At 42.7% G+C, this 22,174-nt stretch overlaps 1 protein-coding gene and 1 long non-coding RNA gene across 6 annotated transcripts in view; one reads left to right on the top strand and one right to left on the bottom strand.

Annotated features, from left to right (window-relative positions):
- Positions 1-7,475: 7,475 nt before the first annotated feature.
- Positions 7,476-20,389, bottom strand: LOC106044164 (uncharacterized). 4 transcript variants are annotated; one of them, XR_010827703.1, is made up of 4 exons: positions 20,240-20,379; positions 18,204-18,276; positions 16,388-16,594; positions 7,476-9,942 (listed from the first exon to the last, which is right to left on the bottom strand). It is a non-coding gene; the product is annotated as an uncharacterized lncRNA (long non-coding RNA). The 4 variants fall into 4 exon arrangements; XR_010827704.1 differs by having other exon boundaries at positions 16,388-16,602; XR_010827702.1 differs by lacking the exon at positions 18,204-18,276 and having other exon boundaries at positions 20,240-20,389.
- The window catches only part of PCSK5 (proprotein convertase subtilisin/kexin type 5), a 251,048-nt gene continuing 249,249 nt past the window's right edge, over positions 20,376-22,174 (top strand). For both annotated transcript variants that reach the window (XM_066988258.1, XM_066988259.1), the window contains exon 1: positions 20,376-20,604. In XM_066988258.1, the coding sequence (XP_066844359.1) occupies positions 20,407-20,604 (198 nt within the window). In that variant the 5' untranslated portion in view covers positions 20,376-20,406. The remainder of the gene's footprint in view (positions 20,605-22,174) is intronic.

Raw genomic sequence — 22,174 nt, forward strand, 5'->3', positions numbered from 1 at the left:
AGCTCAGTCTTATTTTGGTAAACTTGCTGCCTTCTCTCTGTCCCCTTCTAGTGCCTCCTGCCTTCTTTTAACACTACAAGCTCTTTAGAAATGATGGATGACACCTGCGGTGATCATTCAAGGGCTTAAGTTTCTTGCAAAGGATCTGCTTTATTTTCTATTTGGTTTTAATTGGCTGTGCATAATAACAAAAGGGGCTTCACAGCCCCCTGCCCACAGTCTCTGCCTGAGAACCTCAGCCCTTAAAGGCACAGTCCCCACTGCCACAGCATCTTCTGGAATCTTAAAAGAATAACATTTAAAAATGTACAAAATAAACAAAACAGACAGATTTATATCAACCTCATAAACACACAAACTCTGCTGTCTACATGTAGACACATGATAGTTTATAGTTGCGTATTGCAGTCAGTTATGTTTATAGTATGATATGGGCACTTACTCCATCTGTGCACTGGCTTATCTGAGAAGAACCTATCTGTGAGAAACAGGGACCATTTTAAGATGAGCATGTTAATTAGCAGTGAAAATTAAGTCTTTTGGGCCTTCTTTTCTTCTCTCTGTCCCTGGCTGAGATAGTTGCTTTAACTCAGTTGTGTGGTTTAAATCAGCATAAACCAATCTTAATGTCCCCAAATTGGTCCTGACGGCACTTCTGTGTCCATGCAGTGCAGTGGATTGGGAAACTGATCAAGGCTGAAATACACTCAGCTGCATAGGGGAAAAACAAAAAAGAGAGAAAGGAGGAGAAAAAGAAAGAAAGAGAAAAAGGAAGGGGGGTGGAGGAGGAAGGGAGGAAGGGAGGAAGGGAGGAAGGGAGGAAGGGAGGAAGGGAGGAAGGGAGGAAGGAAGGAAGGAAGGAAGGAAGGAAGGAAGGAAGGAAGGAAGGAAGGAAGGAAGGAAGGAAGGAAGGAAGGAAGGAAGGAAGGAAGGAAGGAAGGAAGGAAGGAAGGAAGGAAGGAAGGAAGGAAGGAAGGAAGGAAGGGAGGGAGGGAGGAAGGAAGGAAGGAAGGAAGGAGGGAGGGAGGGAGGGAGGGAGGGAAAGAGAGAAAGAAAGAGAGAGAGAGAGAAAGAAATAGAGAGAGAAAGAGAGAGAGACAAAGAAAGAAAGAAAGAGGGAAAGAGAGAGAGAGAGAGAAAGAAAGAAAGAAAGAAAGAAAGAGAGAGAGAGAAAGAAAGAGAAAGAAAGAAAGAAAGAAAGAAAGAAAGAAAGAAAGAAAGAAAGAAAGAAAGAAAGAAAGAAAGAAAGAAAGAAAGAAAGAAAGAAAGAAAGAAAGAAAGAAAGAAAAAGAAAGAGAAAGAAAGAGAAAGAAAAGAAGAAAGGAAGAAAGGAGGAAAGAGAGAAGGGAAGGAGGGAAGGAAGGAAGGAAGGAAGGAAGGAAGGAAGGAAGGAAGGAAGGAAGGAAGGAAGGAAGGAAGGAAGGAAGGAAGGAAGGAAGGAAGGAAGGAAGGAAGGAAGGAAGGAAGGAAGGAAGGAAGACACCTCAAGGAGGAGGAAGAGGGAAAGAATAAAATAGTCCTAATGGGAAGAGAGCAGTCACAACAAAATTTTTCACAACAGTCGCGAGTCACATCAGCTTAATTTATCTGTGGAATTACAATACCAGAGGATGCTGCTTCATGTAATGTCCAATCCAATCTGACTGTGTGATGCCACCAAATATGATATTCTCCCTTGTCTCTTGCTGGATCTCATGAGTGTTTGGCCATGGCATACATCAGATCACCTTTATTGGTCCTACCTTCTCACCAGGCTGTACATTGTAGGTGTGCAGTGCCAGATCTGATACAAAGAACAGGGGAAGGGGAAGGTGGTGTGTAGTGGGACAAAGGACACTCAGTTCAGCCTGCAGTTAAATCAGGGTAAAGATACAGGTAAATACAGATAAAGATATGCATAAACTGCGCTCAAAGGATGCAGAGGCAACAGAGGAGTGTCTCACTCCAAAGCTCTTTTTTCCCACTCACTCCTACTGATCTGACAAGGTTTGGCAAAAGATTTTGCCTCAACTACACTGATTACCAGAGTCCGGAACTCCCGCCATGTTCAACTTCCACAGAAAAGGTTCACTTCTGTTTAAATAATCGATACACAGAACTCTAATTTTTTTGTTTGTTTGTTGATTGGTTCTTAGACCATAACTGGTATAGGATGAGCAAAAAGCGTGAACACAAAAATTAAACTTACCAACTGAACTTTAAAAAATAATAATAAAAAAAATAAATAAATTAACCTAAGTTCCCCGAAATGCTGACAGGAACCATACAGCTTCCCTGACAGGCTGAATATACTCCTTGGAGCATGTGTCTGGTTGTACAAGGTCTTGGGGTACTCACTTTGTAATATCTATTGCCTGTCTGAGCAAACACTCAAAAAAATATGGGGTTGGGTTCGTCCTTCCAAGGAGGAAGGAGGTACCCAACTTTCTATTGGTAAAGTATAACTTCCTGTTTCCTACTTATTTATTATTTGGTGATGAGATCTACATGCAAGTGATGAACATCCATGTGCTTTAACACCTTCTCTTCTTGGCCCTGTGATTTCTCAGCCATGCTTCCACAAGAGAATGAGTTATTTGGGCACATATGACAGATCCAAAATATTGTAGACCCGTAAGCAAAATAGTTGAGCTAGTATACACTCACTCTGTGGATTCAAATTTGTTCAAACAAAAGTATTTAAAAGTTAACTTTGTCCTAGCAGATTTTCTGCCAGATCACATATCAGCAGTCCTCTTGTAGTCAGCAAGAAGCCAGAAAAAAAATACTGTATCACGTACATTTTAATTTGACAGAATTTAGCTACTTTGACAGAAATGTAGTCATATATTCAGGTCTGATCCAGATGAAATTTGTAACAGGAGGTGATCTGGTGGTTTTCCAATCAGGTATTTCTGGATGTAGAACCCTAGTGCCAGCACAATAAAACTTACTAAATCCTCTTTTAATCCTCTACCTGAAGTTGCAGGGGATTTCTAGCAGCATGAATCATGGAACAGGGATTGTTTTCTCTTTTTAGTTTTGTGTAGTTTTTTATAAGAAGTTCTCAACTCCTTCCTCAGTTCTGTGGTCTTGAATCTACTGACAATCTCTGTGGCTTAGCTCAGCACAGTGTACCACAGCAAATTCCTTCCTATCCAAACATTTTATTCTCCTGTGCCTGCAGTGAGTAGAAGCTTAGCAGTGGAAACCTTCAGTTTAATTGTTTATTTTCAGAGGTACTGGTTCTCTTCAGTGTAAACAAAACTGCTTTTTGTGTAATTTGTTGCTAGAAACAATGTCCAAAGTAATTTAATAGATACTTTAATTGCTTTCAAATTAATAGCCTAATCATCTCACATATTGTTCAACACTCCCAGAGAAAATCCTCTGGATTAATGGTACTGTTGTTACTGTCTGTGTCTATGGTGTGTTCCATATTCATACACCACAACGCTAATGCAATTAGCATTAATGCTGGACTCTAAATCTGCGGTATATATAAGCTTCTCTCTTTCTTTACATATTTCTTGTGCAACAATCTTTAGGTTTTGCGCTTCACTGGAATATGGACTACCTTCCATAATTTTCATCTGGATAAGGGGGCATCTCTTTCACAAATTGCAGGTATCTCCCAGTGTCTTGCCAGCAGTCAGGAATGTTTGAAATCTGGTCTCCTGAAGGGACTCAGCACCCAAAATTTCAAAATAATTCTGCCTTATGTACAGAAATTATGAATGCTCCTGTTAATTTATCTCATGCTTGATGACCTCATTTAAAGTATTTAAAATTACGCCATTCATATGCGTGTACTTTTTCAACTTTCCAATACTCTTGAAATAGACTTAAATTTTCTTGGTATTCTGTTCTGCTTAAATAAATGGTTGAACTCAGAATTATTGAACCCACTTTCTGTCAGAAATTATGAGAACTTTTGTCTTCTTCCTTGTTGCTTCCCTTTTTTGAATGCAATCATAATTAAATACACTGAATTACAACTTAAATCTCCTCGTTTATCCCCTTCACTCACAGAAAATTTAACGCGTGAGGGGCTTTTAAAGCTGCTTGCATCTACTCAGTTCTTTTCCCAGATTTTTTTTTTTTTTTTAATTTGTTATATATTCAGGTTTCAGTTTTCTCCAGTACCAGCAGTTTTTTCCTGAATGTGTTTATTTGGTGCCTGGATTCAACTGAAAGTGCCCAATGAAGATAGATGAATTCTCCACCAGCCATTCATGTGCATGTATTTTTTCAATGATGCCTAAAAATAGCAGCCTGTTCTGCATTAGCTCGTACACTAAAATGAATCTGTATCAGTAGCCAATATTCAAAGCCATTCTGCTCAATAATTTTGATTAATCATGCTACCCTGGCTGAAAAATATACATATGTATATGTATGTACATACATATATATATGTATACATACATATATATCCATAACAGAGAAAAGTTTTTCTGTGAGAAGATATGAAACAGGCACCAAAATGTACCCCATGGAGAAACAGGGAGCAGAAGATAAAGGATGTGAAAAGGGATGTGATGAGAGGCATGGAACAAGGCAAAATCAGTTGACATTTTGAATATGATTGCATTTGAATATCCAGTCAGCAAACTTGGACAGGAAATGTCATGAGAATATGCTTTCTTATGCCATTTACAGTACTTCCTGCTTCCAGTCAGGACAGATATTTCACCAGAACAGGCTTTTTAGCTTTCTGCCATGGAAAAAAACAAGGAAGTACAAAAATGCACAAAAATAAAAACGTTAAAAATCACACAGTGTTTTCAAACTTTTTAAAAGGACTGCTCCCACTGCATTTGGGCAAGCCTTTGACTTTATTTTACCTTGTTTTCCTTTACTTTACCCACTTCCACAATGAAATATGGTGACCAGGCAAAAAGCTCATATGCAAATTTTAACCTTTCTGACTTTGGTATGTTTGAATCTAAGGATTTGGTTCAGGTCTGACAGAAATAACCTCTAGTCTGAATGCCATTTGTTTTTCAGTGTTTGAGGTGCCTGGAACTACACTTAAAAGTCATTTCAACCCAACATATACATACAGAGAGATGACAAAACTTTAGAATTTTAGAATGAGCCCAAATCCCAGGAAAACAAAAAAACCTAACAAACATAAACACACACACACACAAAGAAAACAAAACCAACAAAACCAAACAACCACACTTTAGATGATGCAACAGTGTACAGGGTCTGGCTGAGATGGAGTTAAATTTCTTCACAGCAGCTTGTATGGTGTTGTGCTTTAGATCTGTGACCAAAACGGTGTTGATAATTCACCCGTTTTAGCTACTGCTGTGCAGTGCCTGTGCAGCATCAAGGCCTTCCCTGTTTCTGACTCTGCCCCATTGAGGAAGGAGGCTGGGGCTGTGCAAGAGACTGGGAGAGGGCAGAGCAGGGACCAGTGACCCCAGCTGATAAAAGGGGTATCCCATGACAGATAACATCATGCTCAGCAATAAAAGAGGTGTGCCATCTTTCAGAAGTAGTCGTTGCTCAGAGGCAGGCTGGGCTTTGGTCTGCTTGTGATTGGTGTTAAGTGAGTGCTGTTATATCACTTTTTTTTTTTTTTCCTTTTCTCCCTTTATTTATTAAAATTCTTTATCTTGACCCATTATATCTTTCTCACATTTGCTCTTCTGAGTCTCTCCTCCATCCGGACGTGAGGGAGTGAACGAGCAGCTGGCAAGTGCTTTGTTGTTGGCCAGGGTCAACCCACCACAAACAGGAAGGTACACACTTTTTCAAAGGGAAGAAATGAAAATAAAATAATTTATGTGCTAACTCTACAGAATGGAAGTAGAAATGAAATAGGAGGGGCACTTTTCATTTTCAAGCCAAAGGGGTGTACTCCATGGCCACACTTATGAATGTAACAAACATCTGTCCCAGGTGCCACTTCTTTCTTACTGGGCATCAGATCTGTATACCTTGATTATGTTTCTAGTCTATAAAACTGCACATATGAGCAGAAGTTTTATCACACTGTTCATGTCTCAATAACAAATTTTAAAAGAAGCCTATAAATCTTTCACCCCTCTATAGAAAATGCATCATCCAGACATTAAGTGTTACAACACCAGAAAGAGATGGGTAAGCACGCTCTATTTTAAAGACAAAGAAGTCAAGAAAAAGACATGGGGTGATCAGTGCAAGGCCACAGAAAGTTGGTGTCAGGGTTAGGGCTGGGGCCTTTCCTTCCTCTTAACCCCGCCTTCAGGTCTGTGAAGGACATTTTGCTTCTGTCAACAGCCCACGTAGTTTTCTTTCTTTGTTTCCTTGGGAGTCCAGAGACAGCAAAACATATAGAGTACTCTACTTTTGAAACACCATTTGCTACAATTATGTTAAAAATACCAGCTGCTGATGAACCACTACCTCTGTCATGCATGACTGATAATACCAATTTGTGCACCTCAAAAAGGCCAGAGAGGTGCATACTTCAATTCTGTTTATTTATGCTTGCCAATTTAATCTTTAGTTTAATAATTCAACAATGGCACTGTTTCCCCTCCTTTTTTATTAGTCACTGGCCCTTTAAACTGAATGGCAACGATCGTAAGAGTTTTTTCATGTCTTTCATGTTATAGTAAAGAACTTGTAGATATTTTTTCCCCTAAGTCATTGTTGAATTTGACAGCAGGACTATTCATCACAGAACTAGCTGTAATTAGAGCAATTGTGCAGATCACACATCTTTCTAGTTTAATATTTTTTTTTGTTTTGTTTTATTTTGTTTTGTTTTGTTTTTTTTCTTCTCTTACTGCAGCTTCCCTAAGTGAAAGAGGAGGATAAGCAAAGGCAGACAGACAAGTGGACCACCTACTGACTAGGTTCCACCACGGAACTGGAGAATTTGTTAAATACCTTTGTGCTAGAGGAAATTCCTGCCGGGTGCTTTGCATCTCAGCTTGCCAAAGGTCATCATTATAACAGCACCCCATGCTCTGTTCCTGCTTCCCAGGCAGGAAGGGGATGGCACACTCTGCAAACACTGATATACCTATGTTTTCTGTGAAGTGGCTTAGGGTGGAAAACTGAACCAAACTATGAAGCAGAGGGAAAACAGCACTGGGAATACAAAATATAGAGCAGCCTGCATTGTAAAAGTTGAAGAAGAAAAAAGCTCTTCATCTCAGGCACCTGTTTATTTAGCCCCACCTCAGAAATTAAAACCAGGTCACTAATTAAGACATGCAGCGCAATATCATCTGGTTTCCTTACTGAAAAGGCACACTGACTTACTGCAGGCTGACAGGGTATCTTTCAAAAATCTATCCTCAGTCACACCAGACAGCTCTACGCAGCCTGACCTTCAAAGCACAGTGTGAATGACGTAAGAAACTGCTGTCCTGCAAGGCACAGCTATGAGCATAATTCTTGTCCTCCAGACCTAGAAATGCTTAAAAGCCTAAAAATCAGACAACTGCCCTTAAATACTTAACTGAAAGGAAAATTAAGGACTCTGACAGTCATCTGTAAGATGGTTTATTGGCTTGTCAGCAATGCCTTTCTACTCCTACTTTACTGATTTGCTATCAAGGAAATCTCTCAAGTTGTCTGTAAAACAAATAGAAATATCAGGCTTCAAAATCATACAGGTAACTTTACAAACAAATAATTTACTGTGTAACATCTGCTAAACACACAAACAAAATGGAGTCAGACAATTGACCACTCCTAACAAAGGCCACGCAGTAACATGAAAAAGAACTGTTGGCATATTAACTGCATTTTTTAATTCCAGACAAACTTTCAAACCAAACCAAGCATATTCTTGAAGGAAATCTGATGGCACAGATATCTTCTCTTTCCTGGGGACAACTTGGTTTCATGTGAGAGCTCAATTAGCAGTAAATATTTTACTTAAGTTTGTAAAACATTTTAAACAACAATTTTCTCTAATAAGAAAAAACTTTGAACAAATTGTCTTTTGGATATATGGATTTTTGCCTGTAGACATTCGTAGAAGATATGTATGCATGAAGATATGTATGAGGTTAAGCAAAATTGGGTTTAGTATTTGTTAGTTCTAATTGTGCAAAAATATATTTCTTACACGTGTGAGCATGTTATGCAGTCTTTCCCCTCAATCACAGATAGGGATACATCCACATCCAAATGTGGAAAGACTATTCTAATTACGAAGGTCTGACAACGAGCTGCTGCACTCACATTGTCAAAATCTCAGGCACAGTACAGCTCTTTTGTGTTGTCTTCCTGGAAGAAACAGATCCAAGAAGGTTCAAATTTCACTGTTCATTCTCCTTATGAGACTAGCAAGAAATGTGTAATATAGGCAGTTTTACATCTTCACAACCTGGGGACCCATGTCTGACTTTTAAGAGAATTTGCAGCTAGTATAAAATAAAGTAACCATTATAAGATAAAGAAAAAATTTAAGGAGGTTTGCAGTAAAATCAATGAAGTTTAAAGGTCAGTCTTCAGTGTGTCCTTATCATGCGCTATGCAGACCAACTGCGCAAACAGCACAGGACTCATAGACAAATGCATTACACACGTACAGACTTTGTTAACTCAACCTGCGTCTGTGTATAGGCCTGATTTTAAAAGCCCTTAATAAAATGAGTCTCATTAATGTCAAACTGCTTGATTTGGGACCTGATTAAAAACCATCTGACATTAATGAGACTCATTTTATTAAGGGCTTCCTAAAAGTTGGAGTTCAGATCTGAATTTTACTTGACCTGAGCAAAAGCCCATGTGAAATGCATAGAACCATGATTTTACCTTTAATTAGGCTCTATTAAGGACTTCAAATGATTTAAACATTTATGCTACTTTGACATCCAATTAAGGACATCAGTTTACTGTAAACATTTGGGAAGGGTAGCATAAGCTTTTAAGTTGTCATTTCTAAAGTACAACAAGCACTTCATCTAATTCTAGCTTCTATCTATTCAGATAAATGAAATGTATAATGTTAGCTAGAGCTTCCAACACATTTTAACAACTAGAGGTTCTGCAGCAGCAGGAAAATATTAGTTACGTTTGCAATACATAGTCTCACACAGGCAAGCCTAGCAGGTATGAGAGGCTGCTCCTCCAATAAACACTGTGTTATGAGATGACCCCACATTGCCCCTTGCTGTTTCCATGGCCTTCTTCGCAATGCACACCGGTGAGAAGGGGCAAGGAGCAATGTCATACCACATATCAAATATGTCTTGTACTTACCTGCACTGTTGCACTGAGGTACTACACACTTGGTATAAACTCAGTATAATAACCTCTTTCTGTAAGTCACCATTCTCTCAAATTAGTTTCCCTGGCTGCTCCAGGGGCAGCAGAGCAGCATGGTTTTCTTAATAATGAGTTCACGACAAAGCCAGAACCCTGCCCAGATAATTTTAGTTTTTCATGGCATATCCCGCTATATTTCTGAACATAACTGTTTGTCTTATTTTTTCTTAGTTTGTTTTATGAACACTTACAGGTGGTTTTCCAACATATTATGCAACATGTTATCTTTAAAAATCAGTTCTTTGAACATCTGGAAATAAAACTTTTGAATTAACAGTCATATTTTCATCATTTTCAGAGTCTGTCAGGCTTTGAGCTTTACTTTCTTGCCTTTCCAAGAATAAATCTGGTAATCTCTTCTGACTTTTATCAGGTCACTCCAACTTTCTGTGATATTCCTTGTGAATGGATTTCATTATGTAAGAACAAGTTTCCTTGAGACATTTAGTTGCTACAGCTGGCTTCCATGTGTTAACTTCTCATCCTGACAGCATCTCCCTGTGACACTAGAGATGAAAAGCTTGCCAGTTGTGTTATATTGTTTTCTTTGTTTATGTTGAAAGGTTTTCCGTTTGGTCCTCACCTGTGATATTACTGGTGCTGAACAAAGCATGTTCTGTTGGAGGAGGAATTCTTGTTTTCCTAATGCATGCAGCAGTGTTCAAGCATCATTTCCTGTAGCCAAAGAAACAGTAACAATATTACTCAGAAATGGTTGCATCATCTTTGTCATCTTGAGACCATTTCACAGCCAAGTTAACAAAATTTGTCTGTGCTTCCAGAGAAGCCAAATCGGAATGAATATACATTGGGACCCAGCCCACAGATATTCAGCTGGCATTGTACAGTTGCGTGATCAGAGTCAGTGCCCTCACCAATTATGCTGGAAACATAGCATGCTAATTCAGTGAGCTGGACCCAGCTCTCTGTTACTCTAATGTAAAGCTGGAGTATTTCCTCTGATGACAACAGAGAGTGATAAACAGCTGCAAACCTGATCAGAAAACAGGCCAGAACTAGAGCTGAACAAGTAACTCAAAATATAAATTGCCTAAGCAAGTACAGGACACTGGCTTTAGGAGTCTGTTGCGTGTCGCTGGATTTCTCTACTTCACTGGAAGTAACAAGATTGAGTATACAGTCCCTTTTTCTTTTTATTCAATGTCTAACAAAAAAATATATATATTTTTTTAAATTGACATTTCTTATTCATTATTTGAGTGATGGGAGTGATTATATTTGCTCTGGCTTTGTTTACTTTATTGATGCATAGATGAAGTAAAAAGGGAACTAACTGACACAGGATATACCAAAATCCATCTGTGCTGGCAAGTTTTAACTGACCATGTAAATCAGAGGGTATTGTTTCTGTCTCTGATGCTACAAGTGTGACTCTGCTGATCAGAAGGAGGTCTTGAGAAAGCTCAGTCTTCTTCCTCTCTCAGGGAGAGCTAGCATGAACATTTTAAGCTGTTTTCTCTCTGGGTCACACAGGCCTTGCCCAAGGCACCATTCCCAGAAAAAAAAATTAAAAAAAAATTGATTATAAGATTTATTTGCTGAGTAGAGCTTCAAAATGTAACTTTTAAATGTCACATTCACATTGTGTTTTTATCTGTGAGCACAATTATGTTGCATTCCTGAGACTCTCATGAAAGGTTCACAGAAGATAATGAACTGGGGGACCGGATCTGAATGATAATCTATATACTGTAGATATATGTCTTACATTGTGAATATTGAAGTTTAGGGCTACTGACCTTCAGAACTGACTAAAACAAATCCTTTCTTGCATCAAAACAAATCCTTCTTCAGCAAATAATTATGTGGTACATGTACACTGAGGAAGTAATTCTTCAGAGTACAAGAAGGATAACGCTTTTCAATGCGCAAACATCACTTCCAGGGTAGCTCTGCATACATGCTCTTTTCTTTTCAATGATGATTCTGAAAGTTTTGTTGTTGATTTTGTTTTGTTTTAACTGTTAACAATTACAAATACAGATTCCATATATTAAACTGGCCCCTGCACCATATTTATTTAATGTATTAATCTGCATTTTAAAGCATGGGGAAAACTGATGTAAATGCAAAAGGCCACAGAAAAGTGCCAGACTTTGAACAGGTATCTTGGCAAATGTTCTCACTTTCTTCGTTTGCTCTGTAAATGCTCAGTTACTGAATTAAAAATTTAAAAACACAAATATTTGGCTCCCAGTAATCCAGCTGAGGAATCAACAAAGAACAGACAGAGGGGAGGTAAGACTGACACAGAAGTGAAGAAAGAGTGTTAATAGGAGTGGAAGAACTTGACGTAATTTAGAACCAGTGTTTTATATTTCTTCCAGAATGAGTGAAACCTTTCCGGGAGCAATCTAATTTCCTCATGAACTGTGGGAGTTTAATTTCCTAACAGCAGAGAAAGGTGGCAAAAACTGTCTTTTGCGTCACTCACAGTATAAATCCTGACCAAAATCACTTTCATTTTTAAAAACAGTTAAGCCCCCAAGAAAATGTACTTTATTGTCAGTATCACATCATTTACAAAGCTGGGGCATTTAACAGCAAGGAAATGAATACTTAGGGAGATCGTAAATCATATATTGCCCACATAGTAAAGTTGCATAGTATTCTTATCAGTTATAATAAAATGTCTATTTTGGCCTTAACTCTGACCATGGGCTTAACTTTTCTAACTCTCATTTTGGTAATTAATTTTTTTATTTTATTAATTCCTTCTTCAGTTATTTCCTTATCTTTTCTCTTTACTATTCCCTTCTCTCTTGCTATATAACAAAATATAGCAGAAACTAAAATCCAACAAAAGTGATTTGCAGACAAATGTTTAAGAACTTGGCTAAACTTAAGACTCAGATGATGCTTGTGGCTATAAACATGTTTGTTTCATTCTTTAGTTATCATTAATCTCCAGCAACAACCTTTCAGACTATAAATGCACAGCTGAGGACAAATGGACACATAGGAGGTTCATAATCATATGCAATATTCCTAGAACCTTCTGAGATAAATGAGTTGTCCAAATTACTGAGCAGTTAACTCATCCAGATCCCTGTTCTCCTTTCATGGGTTGCTTCCTCCAGTACTGGTTTACATATTACTGTGTTGAAGACTCACCACTGTGGTAACTTATAATTCAAAGTTGCCATTTATCACTTCTGCAGGACTCTGTACTTTGAACATGGACAACCTGTTCCGGAGCATTAGGCTGTTATCTATCACAAAGATATGATACCTCAAGTGAGAACCTCTCAGCAATACTGTGTGAGATACAATAGATCATCATGGTCATTATCATTGATGAAAACTTTCATCTGTGGCTCTTGTTTTTCGTGATTAACACAGTTGAGCACAGAGAATAACATCCCAAGAGTAGGACACAGAACAGCTGTCTTGGTAAGAATGAAGTGGAGAAATGATGAGATGGACAAAGAGGAGAGAGAAAATCTTCACAGCAGCAAAAAGATGAGCAGAGAAGAAAAGGCAGATGGGCTGAAGAAAGGACCAAAGACTGTCTAAAGAAAAGGATGTGAAAGAGAGAATTTGGGAAAGAGCTCTCATCGATAGATTACTTTGTCCTTTGTGCCAAATCAAAGAACACCAAAGAGGCTCTGACAGAAACTGTCTTCAGCACCTCTGTCTTCAGCATATGGAGCACAGAGTTGTCTGCAGATATGTGCACCTTCTGCATCCATTATCACAGAAATGCCAGAATTGTCTCCTTAAGGAATCCATATAGCAAAATGATTATCCAAGGTAAGTGAACAGTGTCATCACCTTGAGAAAAACACTGCACTCCCAGCATTTCTCTTTGTAGCTGGGCCATTCTTAATGGGAGCCTGCATTTCTGTCCCCCATCTCCTCTTCCAGACTTCAAATCTGCTAGGACTTATCAGAGAGAAATGAATAATTTCCCAATTTTGTTTAAAAATAAATATGCATTCTTGGCATTGGCTTGATAACTACTATGCAACAGGGAAGAGAATATTCAGTTCTATACGTGGTCACAGTACCCTTCTATTTCAGTAAACCCTTTGTCTTCTTCACTATTCAAGAGCAAGAAAGTTTATGAACAGTATCTTAAAAGAAAAGGATGTTTCACAGCTGTGACCTTCCACTTCCTGAAGACAGAATTATTGCAGGATTATTTCTTATTCAACCACCAGCAGCTAGAGGTCATATGTCTTAAGATACCTGTACCCAACTTCTTTCTTGTCTGGAACACAGAGTGTGCAAAAACTTGCCATACCTCAAAATGATAGATTTGTGTTCTTTCAGTTTCCTTCCCCATTAATATATTCAGCACTTTGAAGATGTATCTTCTGTTAGACACAGGTTTTAGTGAAGAAGCTCTTTTTATTTCAAGGCCCAACAATTGCACTGAAGTCCTATGCAAAGAAATGTCAGGAATATAATTCACAGGAGTTTTACCGGGACTAGTGGAGAGCCCCAAGTTGAAAGGGATGCTCTAGAACTAGTATTTCTATACATTAGTTAGTGGAAAAGGTGCTCAGATTCTTTTACAGATTAAAGACATGACTTCCTCAAGCAACAAGAAGAGGGCAATGAAGATTAAGTATAATCACTCCACCATCATGTACCTAGTTTTTTAGGCATGCACATGAATATCATGACAAGATGAGTCTCATGGAAGCACTTGAACAAAGAAAAAGGAGCAAGAACTAAGAAAACAATCCCACAATGAAAGAAGGTACCAGATATTTATGTGAAACAGCTAATACCACCTCTCCTGGTGAGGGGTCTATGATAGTGGGGTTCAGACACAAACGGAGCCAGCCCAACTACAGCTCTGGAAATGAGGGTAGGCCATGCTGCAAGACACAGGAAGTACTATGTTTCTCTCTTCAGTTAAGTGCAAATACCTACTGTTTTTTTATAATGTTTCCAGTTTGAACATTGGAGTAGATCTTCACTTGCCACTGGACCATTCTTTTTAACAGGAATATGACCTCAGACATAACGATAACAACAACATATTGGTTTAAGAAAAGAACAGTGAAATGAACAATGCTTTTTGACTTGCTGCTATGATAGAATGCTGCTACGATAGAATGATAAGAGAAAAATTATCTATCTACCTACAGTACAGCTGAGTCAGTTTAACAGAAAAGTGTTGCTCTAATAATTCTGACTCAGGGAATGACTGAGAAACAAGTTAACTGGAATGTTAACTCAAATGAACTTGGGTTAAATAAAACAAAACAAAATAAAACAAAACAAAAAAATCACAATGAAATTCTTCCATGTGGATGAATTCACCCAGATGAGTCACTTCAGATAAACTCTCTTTCCACCACTAAATGAAAGGGGCTCAAGGTAACTTCTACAGATGGAATTCAGAGCCTCACATTGGAAAAGTCACTTTGATGGCTATTTTTTGCATGTATTTGTGATCCTATATTTGAAACTTTACAGTCCGATGAGGAGATGGAAAGTGTAGTTCTGAAAAGAACTCCAGATTTCATGTCACAGGATGCTGGATCAGGCAGTGAAGCCACTTGAAAAAGATCCCTTCTTTCCACTATCCTTTCTTTCTTTCTCTCCATGCCTTAGCCATTTATCCTAGCTATGCACTATGGTTTCCCAGAAAAGCTAGTAAAGCTCTTTGCACTGTCAATCAGACATCAGAATTAAACAAAACAAAACCAAAAAAAAAAGACAGAGAGAGGAAAAAGAAAAAAAAAAAAAAGAATGATGTAAGTTTTGTTAACGTGATTTTAATGACACAGTTTAGATTTCAGCCCAAAGAGGGCTGCGCAAATGGGAAGATGGCAAACATAAGCATGCTGGCACAGGCATGAGTACAGGCAGTTGGAGTTTCTTCAGATAGTTTTGCTACTAAAGCTATCATCTTTTCAAAGTATGCCTGCCAGTAAGGTCAGAACTAGAATGAGGTGGGAGCCAAACCACCAAAAAGACAATAAACACAATCAAAGAAGAAAAGGTAACAGAAAGCACAGGGTGAACAGAATGGAAAAATATGCAATGCAGCCTTATTCATAAAGATAAAATGAAATCCACATGGTAATTGAATAAAGAACCTCTCTGCTGATCACGTAACAGCATCGGTCCAACCATCACTGATCAGCAAAAGCCCAGACCAATTCCAACGTCCAGACCCAAATTCTCTTTTCTCACTACCAACAGACAGCATCTCATTTATGTCCCCAACGAGGAATCCGGCCTTTATTTTCCTTCCTGAAACACTGAACTTGTGACACTAAATTGCTCAGGGAAATGCAAGGTGTGGGTTAGAGCACACCCTGTGCAGAGAACTCCTCTGTCAAATCCCCTTCCCAATTTCTTTCTGTCCCTTTCTCCTGTCCCAGACTCTTTATCTTCACCCTCTCTGTTTCTCGTATCATCTACATTCAGGGCAGGAGGTTTTCCTCCTCTGCATTGCCATAAGGGTCATTAAAGACTGCTGTCTGTTATTGTGCTCACTCCCACACTGACCGAGAAGAAATGGGAACAGCAATTGCGCCATAATTTGCTGTGGACTGCTCGGGGGTAGGGGCACAGACCCTACAGCCTACGCACCAGGAATGGTGAGGGTGATAAACTTGAGGTATTGGCTCCTGAACTCAGAAAAGTGTCTAACATACTGGTGAAAACTGTCACTTAGAATTTGGCCATACATTGGTGGCTTTTCATGAGAACAGCGATGCACTCAAAACAGGGATCACATCCTGTTTCAAAATATAAGGAGACAGGTATTTGCCAAGGAAAAGCGGCTAGTATTATTACATCATGTGCAAAAGCAGTGTTTTATGTAAACAACTGTTATTCTTTTTAAAACAGCTGAAGTTAAAAGTAAATAAAATCAAGGGCAACCCTGAAGCATGGAAAACTGCAGATCAAAGAACTGTGTATCAGCAAATTGGATCATGTGATGGCTAGTGTCAAGTGACCCAGCTGCACTGTTAGTGAAACCAGTTAAGACTGAAAACAAGGAAATCTTAATGCACTTTTAGATTCCAGAAGTATCCATCTTTCTAAGGCAAACTCTAAACCACTCTGTGACACAACCTTCACTCTTTGAAGCTTTCTCCTCTCTTCTCTGAAGAGTATTTTCACCTACCATGCTCCGTGATCTCTCACTCCGAAATCTGATGAACGTTTACTCCCAGTTCCTTCTGAAGTAGTTCTCTGTTCTGCAAGGTCTTCAGGAGCCAGCATGTCGGCTTGTAGGACTTCTTGGAGGACTCTGGGCTGTCATTTGCTTTGAATGGTGTTTTCCTTCTTAATTATAACCTGAGGGTGACTAACACATCTCCGGAGCACTGATCTGCGAAACTCAAACAGAAAAATGTTGAAAAGTTGAAATCAACCACAGCCTAGACCACTACAGCTTGGGAGCCAGAGGGATTTTCAGAGCTGGGGAAGGACTACAGAGAGAAGAAGAGCTTCAGGAGCAGGTAGGCAAAACAGTGAGAACAAAGGCAATTAGATCAGATGAGGAAAGTGAGAACAGAGACTTAGGCTGGATCCTGGATTACAACCATTTGACCATTTGGAACTAACAGTAGTGGAGGCATCTAGGGATTTGTATCAATAAGTAAAGGACAAGGCAGACGCATAGAAACTTGCATTTTGAGCAGTCAGGTATTGATTTTGATCAAAGCAGAGGGGTAAGAATGTGGAGAAAAAAAGAGATAAAAGGCACAAGTTGTGACGATAGTGATGAAAAGGATCAATTCTCCTCTGCCCTTGCTTGGAGGAGAAAAACCTTTCCCTGGAGTGTGGTGTGTACAGAGAAGCTACCTGGCCTCTCACAGAGTACAGAAGCAAGCTCACATACAGCAGGTATGCTGAATAAAACTACACCGCTGCTGATAGTCCCATTGGTGCTCTCACCATGCCCCTATCTCCTAGCCCTGTTGGAAAAAAAATCATCTTATGTTAGAACATGGCACAGCTTAGGGATGCAGTTCTCACATCTCGTTGGGAGGGAATGCAATCCCATCTAGGGATCTGGCTGTGACAAGGTACTCTGCAAAACTTTGCAGTTTGGGGTACACACTGAAATGGTTTCAAATACTCCGTATATGACTCCGTATATGACCAATGTGCAAATGCTCCCATGTTTGGATTGCCAGCTGCCTCAGGGGGCTCAGCAAAGAGGGCTCTGCTCATATAGAAAATGCATCTGAGGACTATATCACTCCTTCTTCAAAGGCTGTTTTAAGGTATGGCATAACTTTGTCAAACTTTTTGTTAGGCTATACCGTTCAAGGTAGCATCATGAAGAGATGCTTGGGCCCATTTATTCTCAGGAAAATAATGGTGTTTTTATCAAGTCTATCAACTCCTAACAACTTTGGTACCTGTGTATGAGATACTCTGTCACATAAAACTGGAAGTAGATACTGGAATGACAGGGAGGCTTTGTTTTTTGCTTATAGTTTGTGCCTTTTGTGCCAGATTAAAAAAATAAATAAAGAAAGAAAGAAAGAAAGAAAGGAAAGCAAGCAGATCTATGTCAGGTCACAAGGCATCAAAGCAATTTCACTATTTTCACAAATTTCAACAAAATTCACTGGGAAAAAATCAGAAAATAGATTTGTAATTTATCATTTTAAAATAAAACATACCAAATCTGCAAAATGTTCAGGTTTTATGATCCACAGATTGCTTCATGCTTCAGTAAGATGGCTATTCGTGATTAAGTATACTTTAAACACTTGAGATACAGGAAGAGAACTGGCTTGCATAATTGCCATTGAACCAATCAATAAGGAGGGCTAATTGCTAGAGGATATTTAATGTCACATTCAATAAACATATATTTATATTTGCTGCGAGGTGTAACTGTCTGGGCCTAACACTGCTGCTACTGAATCTAGCGAGTGTTGTGGTTTTGGTAGAAGTATGATTCGTAAAACAAAGGCCATTACCTGTGAAATCCTGGGAAAGGTACGTCCCAGGTCTTGAAAACTACAAGGTCTTGAAAATGTCAAGGTCTTGAAACTATTAACAGGAGTAAATAGGATGTTGTAATACATTAAGCAAATGATAATGCAAACTACAGGAAAAAATACTAACAAGGAAAAGCTAGCAAGAACTGGCAAATTAATTTTGCATACTTAGAATAAACAGGCAAGCAGAGAATGGGTTTTCCATTTTCTCCCCTTTAAAAGCAATTAGAAGATATGGGAGGAGGTTTCTTATTCTGGAGGAGGCTCAGGGGTGACCTTCAACAAGGTCTCTCTAGAACTACCTGAAAGGAAGGTGTGAGGAGATGGGGGCTGGCTTCTTCTCACAGTTAATTAGTGATAGGACTAGAGGGAATGGCCTCAAGTTGTGCCAGAGGAAGTTCAGGTTGGAAATTAGGAGACATTTCTTCTCAGAAAGAGTGGTCAGGTATTGGAATGGGTTGCCCAGGCAGGCAGGTGGTGGAGTCAGCATCCCTGGGGGTGTTCAACGAAAGGTTGGACCTGGTGCTTAGGGACATGGTTTAGTGGGTGACATTGGCAGTAGGGTGATGGTTGGACCAGATGATCTTGGTGGTCTTTTCCAACCTCAGTGATTCTATGAAAATGATCTTAAAGCCAGTAACAGTTTAAAGTGGAATGCATGGTATTGGTTGTTTGTCTTTTATTTCTACATTAGGAAAACAACGTTTTTGAAGGTAGGGGCACAAGTCTTCGGGGAGGGGAAAAGGCACACCATGTTACTGCACGATTTTCTGCAAAACATGTAACTTCTCACATTTCAGGACCCGGTGATAAGGAGAACGATGGCTGCCTTTGTAGGACACCTTAGGCTCCTCAGAGAAAACAAAAAACATAAAGACCCACCAATATCTCAAAAGGCTACTAGCACTCCTCGCGTTCAAAACCCTTCACAAACGGCAGCAAGCCCTCACAGCAGGTCTGTCAGCGCCGCGTTTCACTGAGACTCGCTCTAACTTTCCAGCAACAAAGAGAAGACCCGTGGGTGGCTCCGAGCCGCCGCGGCGGCGGCTCCCCGGCTCGGCCCGACAACCCACACAGCCCGGGCCGGTGCAGACGTGGCTTCCTCACACCCCACCCCACCCCACCGGCCTGCGCCACCTTCCCCACCCGCCGCCTCCCCGGGCCCCGTCCCGCCCCAACCCCAAATGGTGCCCGCCGACCAGGGGCGGCGAGCGGACCCCCAGGAGGGACCAGGCGGGAGAGGCAGCTCCGGGGCTGCCCGCGCCCCGCTCCCGCAGCCCCGGGCCCGGCCGTGCGGGGCCGCCCAGGCTCCCCGCTGCCTCTCCTCGCCGCCGGCACCGGCGGGGGCACGGCCGGGGGGGCCCCGCGGCCGCCAGCAGGCGGGAGGCCTCGCCGCAGGCCTCGCACCTCGGCGCGGCCCTGCCGGCGGGGCGGCGGCCGCCCGGCCCGGCCCGGTGGAGCCGATGGGGGAGCCCCCGGGTAGGGGGCGGCGGGGGCTGCGGGCCCCGGGGGGCGGCGGGGCGCGGGGCCGGCGCGGCTGCCATTTCTCCTGGCCCTCGGCGCTGCCGGGCGGGAGCGGGGGCGGGAGAAGGAGGAGGAGGAGGAGGAGGAGGAGGAAAAGGGAGGGAGGGGAGAGGGAGGTGGCCGAGCCGGAGTGAAGTGAGGCGCTCAGCTGCCAACACTCACACACTGCCTGCCGCCGCCGCGCTGCTCCCGGACCCCGGGCAAGAGGGGGGAGAGGAGGGAAGGCGAGGCAAAGCGAGACGCGGGAGAGGAGGCAGAAGACCCTTGGCAGGGGGAGGTCAGAGAGGAGGGAAGCGCGGAGAGGGGGGAAGGAGCCTCCTCCCCGCCGAGAGACGACTTCCCATGTAGCAGGGGACAGAGGGAGAAGGCTGGCGCTCAGAAACTGTGCGAGAAGCTTTCCCAGCAAGTTACTTAATCCCCGAGGAGCAGAGGGAGGAGGGGACAGCAGTAATCACCGTTGCCGCTCATAATCACTATCCCCAGCCCCTCACCATTTGACCCGCGGGCGGTTCAATGCACTATTCCAAGCTCTTCCTAGTTTCCTCCTCGGGGTAACTTCGGAGGACGCGCCGCCGGTGTCGCCGGGAGGCGAGGAGGAGAAGAGCCTCGGAAGAAGGAAGGAGAAGTTTTGTGGGGGTTGCGTGCGGAGGAGGAGAAGATGGGCTGGAAGCGCCGCTGCTGCTGGGGAGGCGGAGGCGGCGGGGACCTTCTCTGCCGGCTCACCCTGGTGCTGGGGTTCCTGCTGCCCGCCTGCAGGACGCGCCTGTACACCAACCACTGGGCTGTGCGGATAGCTGGGGGGCTGCCGGAGGCCAACAGGATAGCTAGCAAATACGGATACGTCAATATAGGACAGGTAACCCTCCTTGCAACTACTTCCGAGCCGGGCGCCGGGCAGGGGCTCGCGGGGTCCGCTGCCGCCCCGCCGCCGGGCCAGGGGACGGGGACGGGGACCGGGAGCGGCGGAGGTGATGCCCGGGGGCAGGTAGGCAGCGGCCGGGCCGGGGGCCGCCAGCGCGGCCGCAGCGCCCCCTCCGCGGCCAGGTGTGGAGCGGGGAGCGGGGCTGCGCCCCGCGGAGCCGGCCGGGGGCGGGCGGGCGGCCGGGGGGCCCTGCCGGGGCTCGGCCGGCCTCCGAGGCGGCGGGGGCTGAACTTAGCACTCCTTGCCGCCCCCCCCCCCCCCCCCCCCCCGGCTTGGGTGGAAAAATAAAAATTAAAAAAAATTAAAAAATATATATGTAATAAAAAATCGGAATCAAAGAGGAGCGCGTCCCGCGGCCAGCGCGCGTGTCCCCGGCGGCCAGGACGTGGCAGCCGCGGCCGCCGCCGGGGGCGTCCCGACCCCGCGGGTGGTTGGAGGCGCGGCGCGGAGAGGTGACAGCGGTGGCCCCGCTGCCCCGGCCGTGCCGCCGCCATCGGGGCCCCCCGCCCGCTGCCCCGCCGCCGGCCCGGCAGCACCTGGGCTCTGCGGAGCCCGCGGGTGCCGGGCTGGGAAGAGACTGGGTCCCGGCACGTCTCCCCGTGAGAAAATTGCTGGGATCCGCTGGGAGGTGCAAGCGGGGAGCAGCCGCTCGTGGTGCGGTCCCAGCCCTGCTGCCGTAGCGAGGCACGGCTGCCGCTCAAAATGTCCCGGGATCGCCTTTTCGGACAGAGGTTGCGGCCGGCAGCCTCGGCTTTCCTGGCCATTAGCCACAGAACAGGATTCGCGTATCGTAGGGCTGAGCGAGTCGAGCGCCTGGAAAATAATTCTGTTTCACGGCTGTGTGCGAACATCCCAGCACAGTCTTTCTAGACAGTAGTTTACGTGAATCGAAAGTTTAGGAGTGAGCATTTACAGGTAGAGAAGGGTTCGTCTTGTATGTGAGATTCACAAAAATGCAGCCGAGTTTACACAGCAGGCCTTTTACTTCAGCCAGATCAAAGTGACACCCGATTTTTGTTTGTGTTGTGAGTCCCCACATACTGTATCCTTGACTCAAAAGTTTGAAGCGTGCATCTCAGCTGTTCCCAGTCATAGCAAGCCTGAATGAAACAGTTGTGCAGCATGTTAAGATAAATAATTTACATAAGAAAAGATCGAAAATGACACCGAGGCAGCACAAAACATGATGTATGAAGATGCGGGTACTTAGGCAGGTTGAGTATCGGCTTCCCTTGTGGTGCTCTTTGGCAGGTAGGAAGTGTAGCTTCCTCTTAGAGGCATAGAAATCAGAAAGGGAGTTTTGGTGTCAAAATTCAACCTAGACCTTTAAATTGCCTTGTTTGTGAAATGAAGGAATCCAGGGGTGAAGTCCACATATTCCTTCTTGGGCCTTTTTAGTGGTGTAATAAGCAACAGTTAGCCAGTTGGAGGATTCCCTTCTTCCCTCTTTTGTCTTTTGCCAGGTCAACTGCCTAACTTAAGGCCTGCTTTTTTTTGTAACTTG

The sequence above is a fragment of the Anser cygnoides genome, chromosome Z (assembly GCF_040182565.1).
Source record: "Anser cygnoides isolate HZ-2024a breed goose chromosome Z, Taihu_goose_T2T_genome, whole genome shotgun sequence".
Lineage (NCBI taxonomy): Eukaryota > Metazoa > Chordata > Aves > Anseriformes > Anatidae > Anser > Anser cygnoides.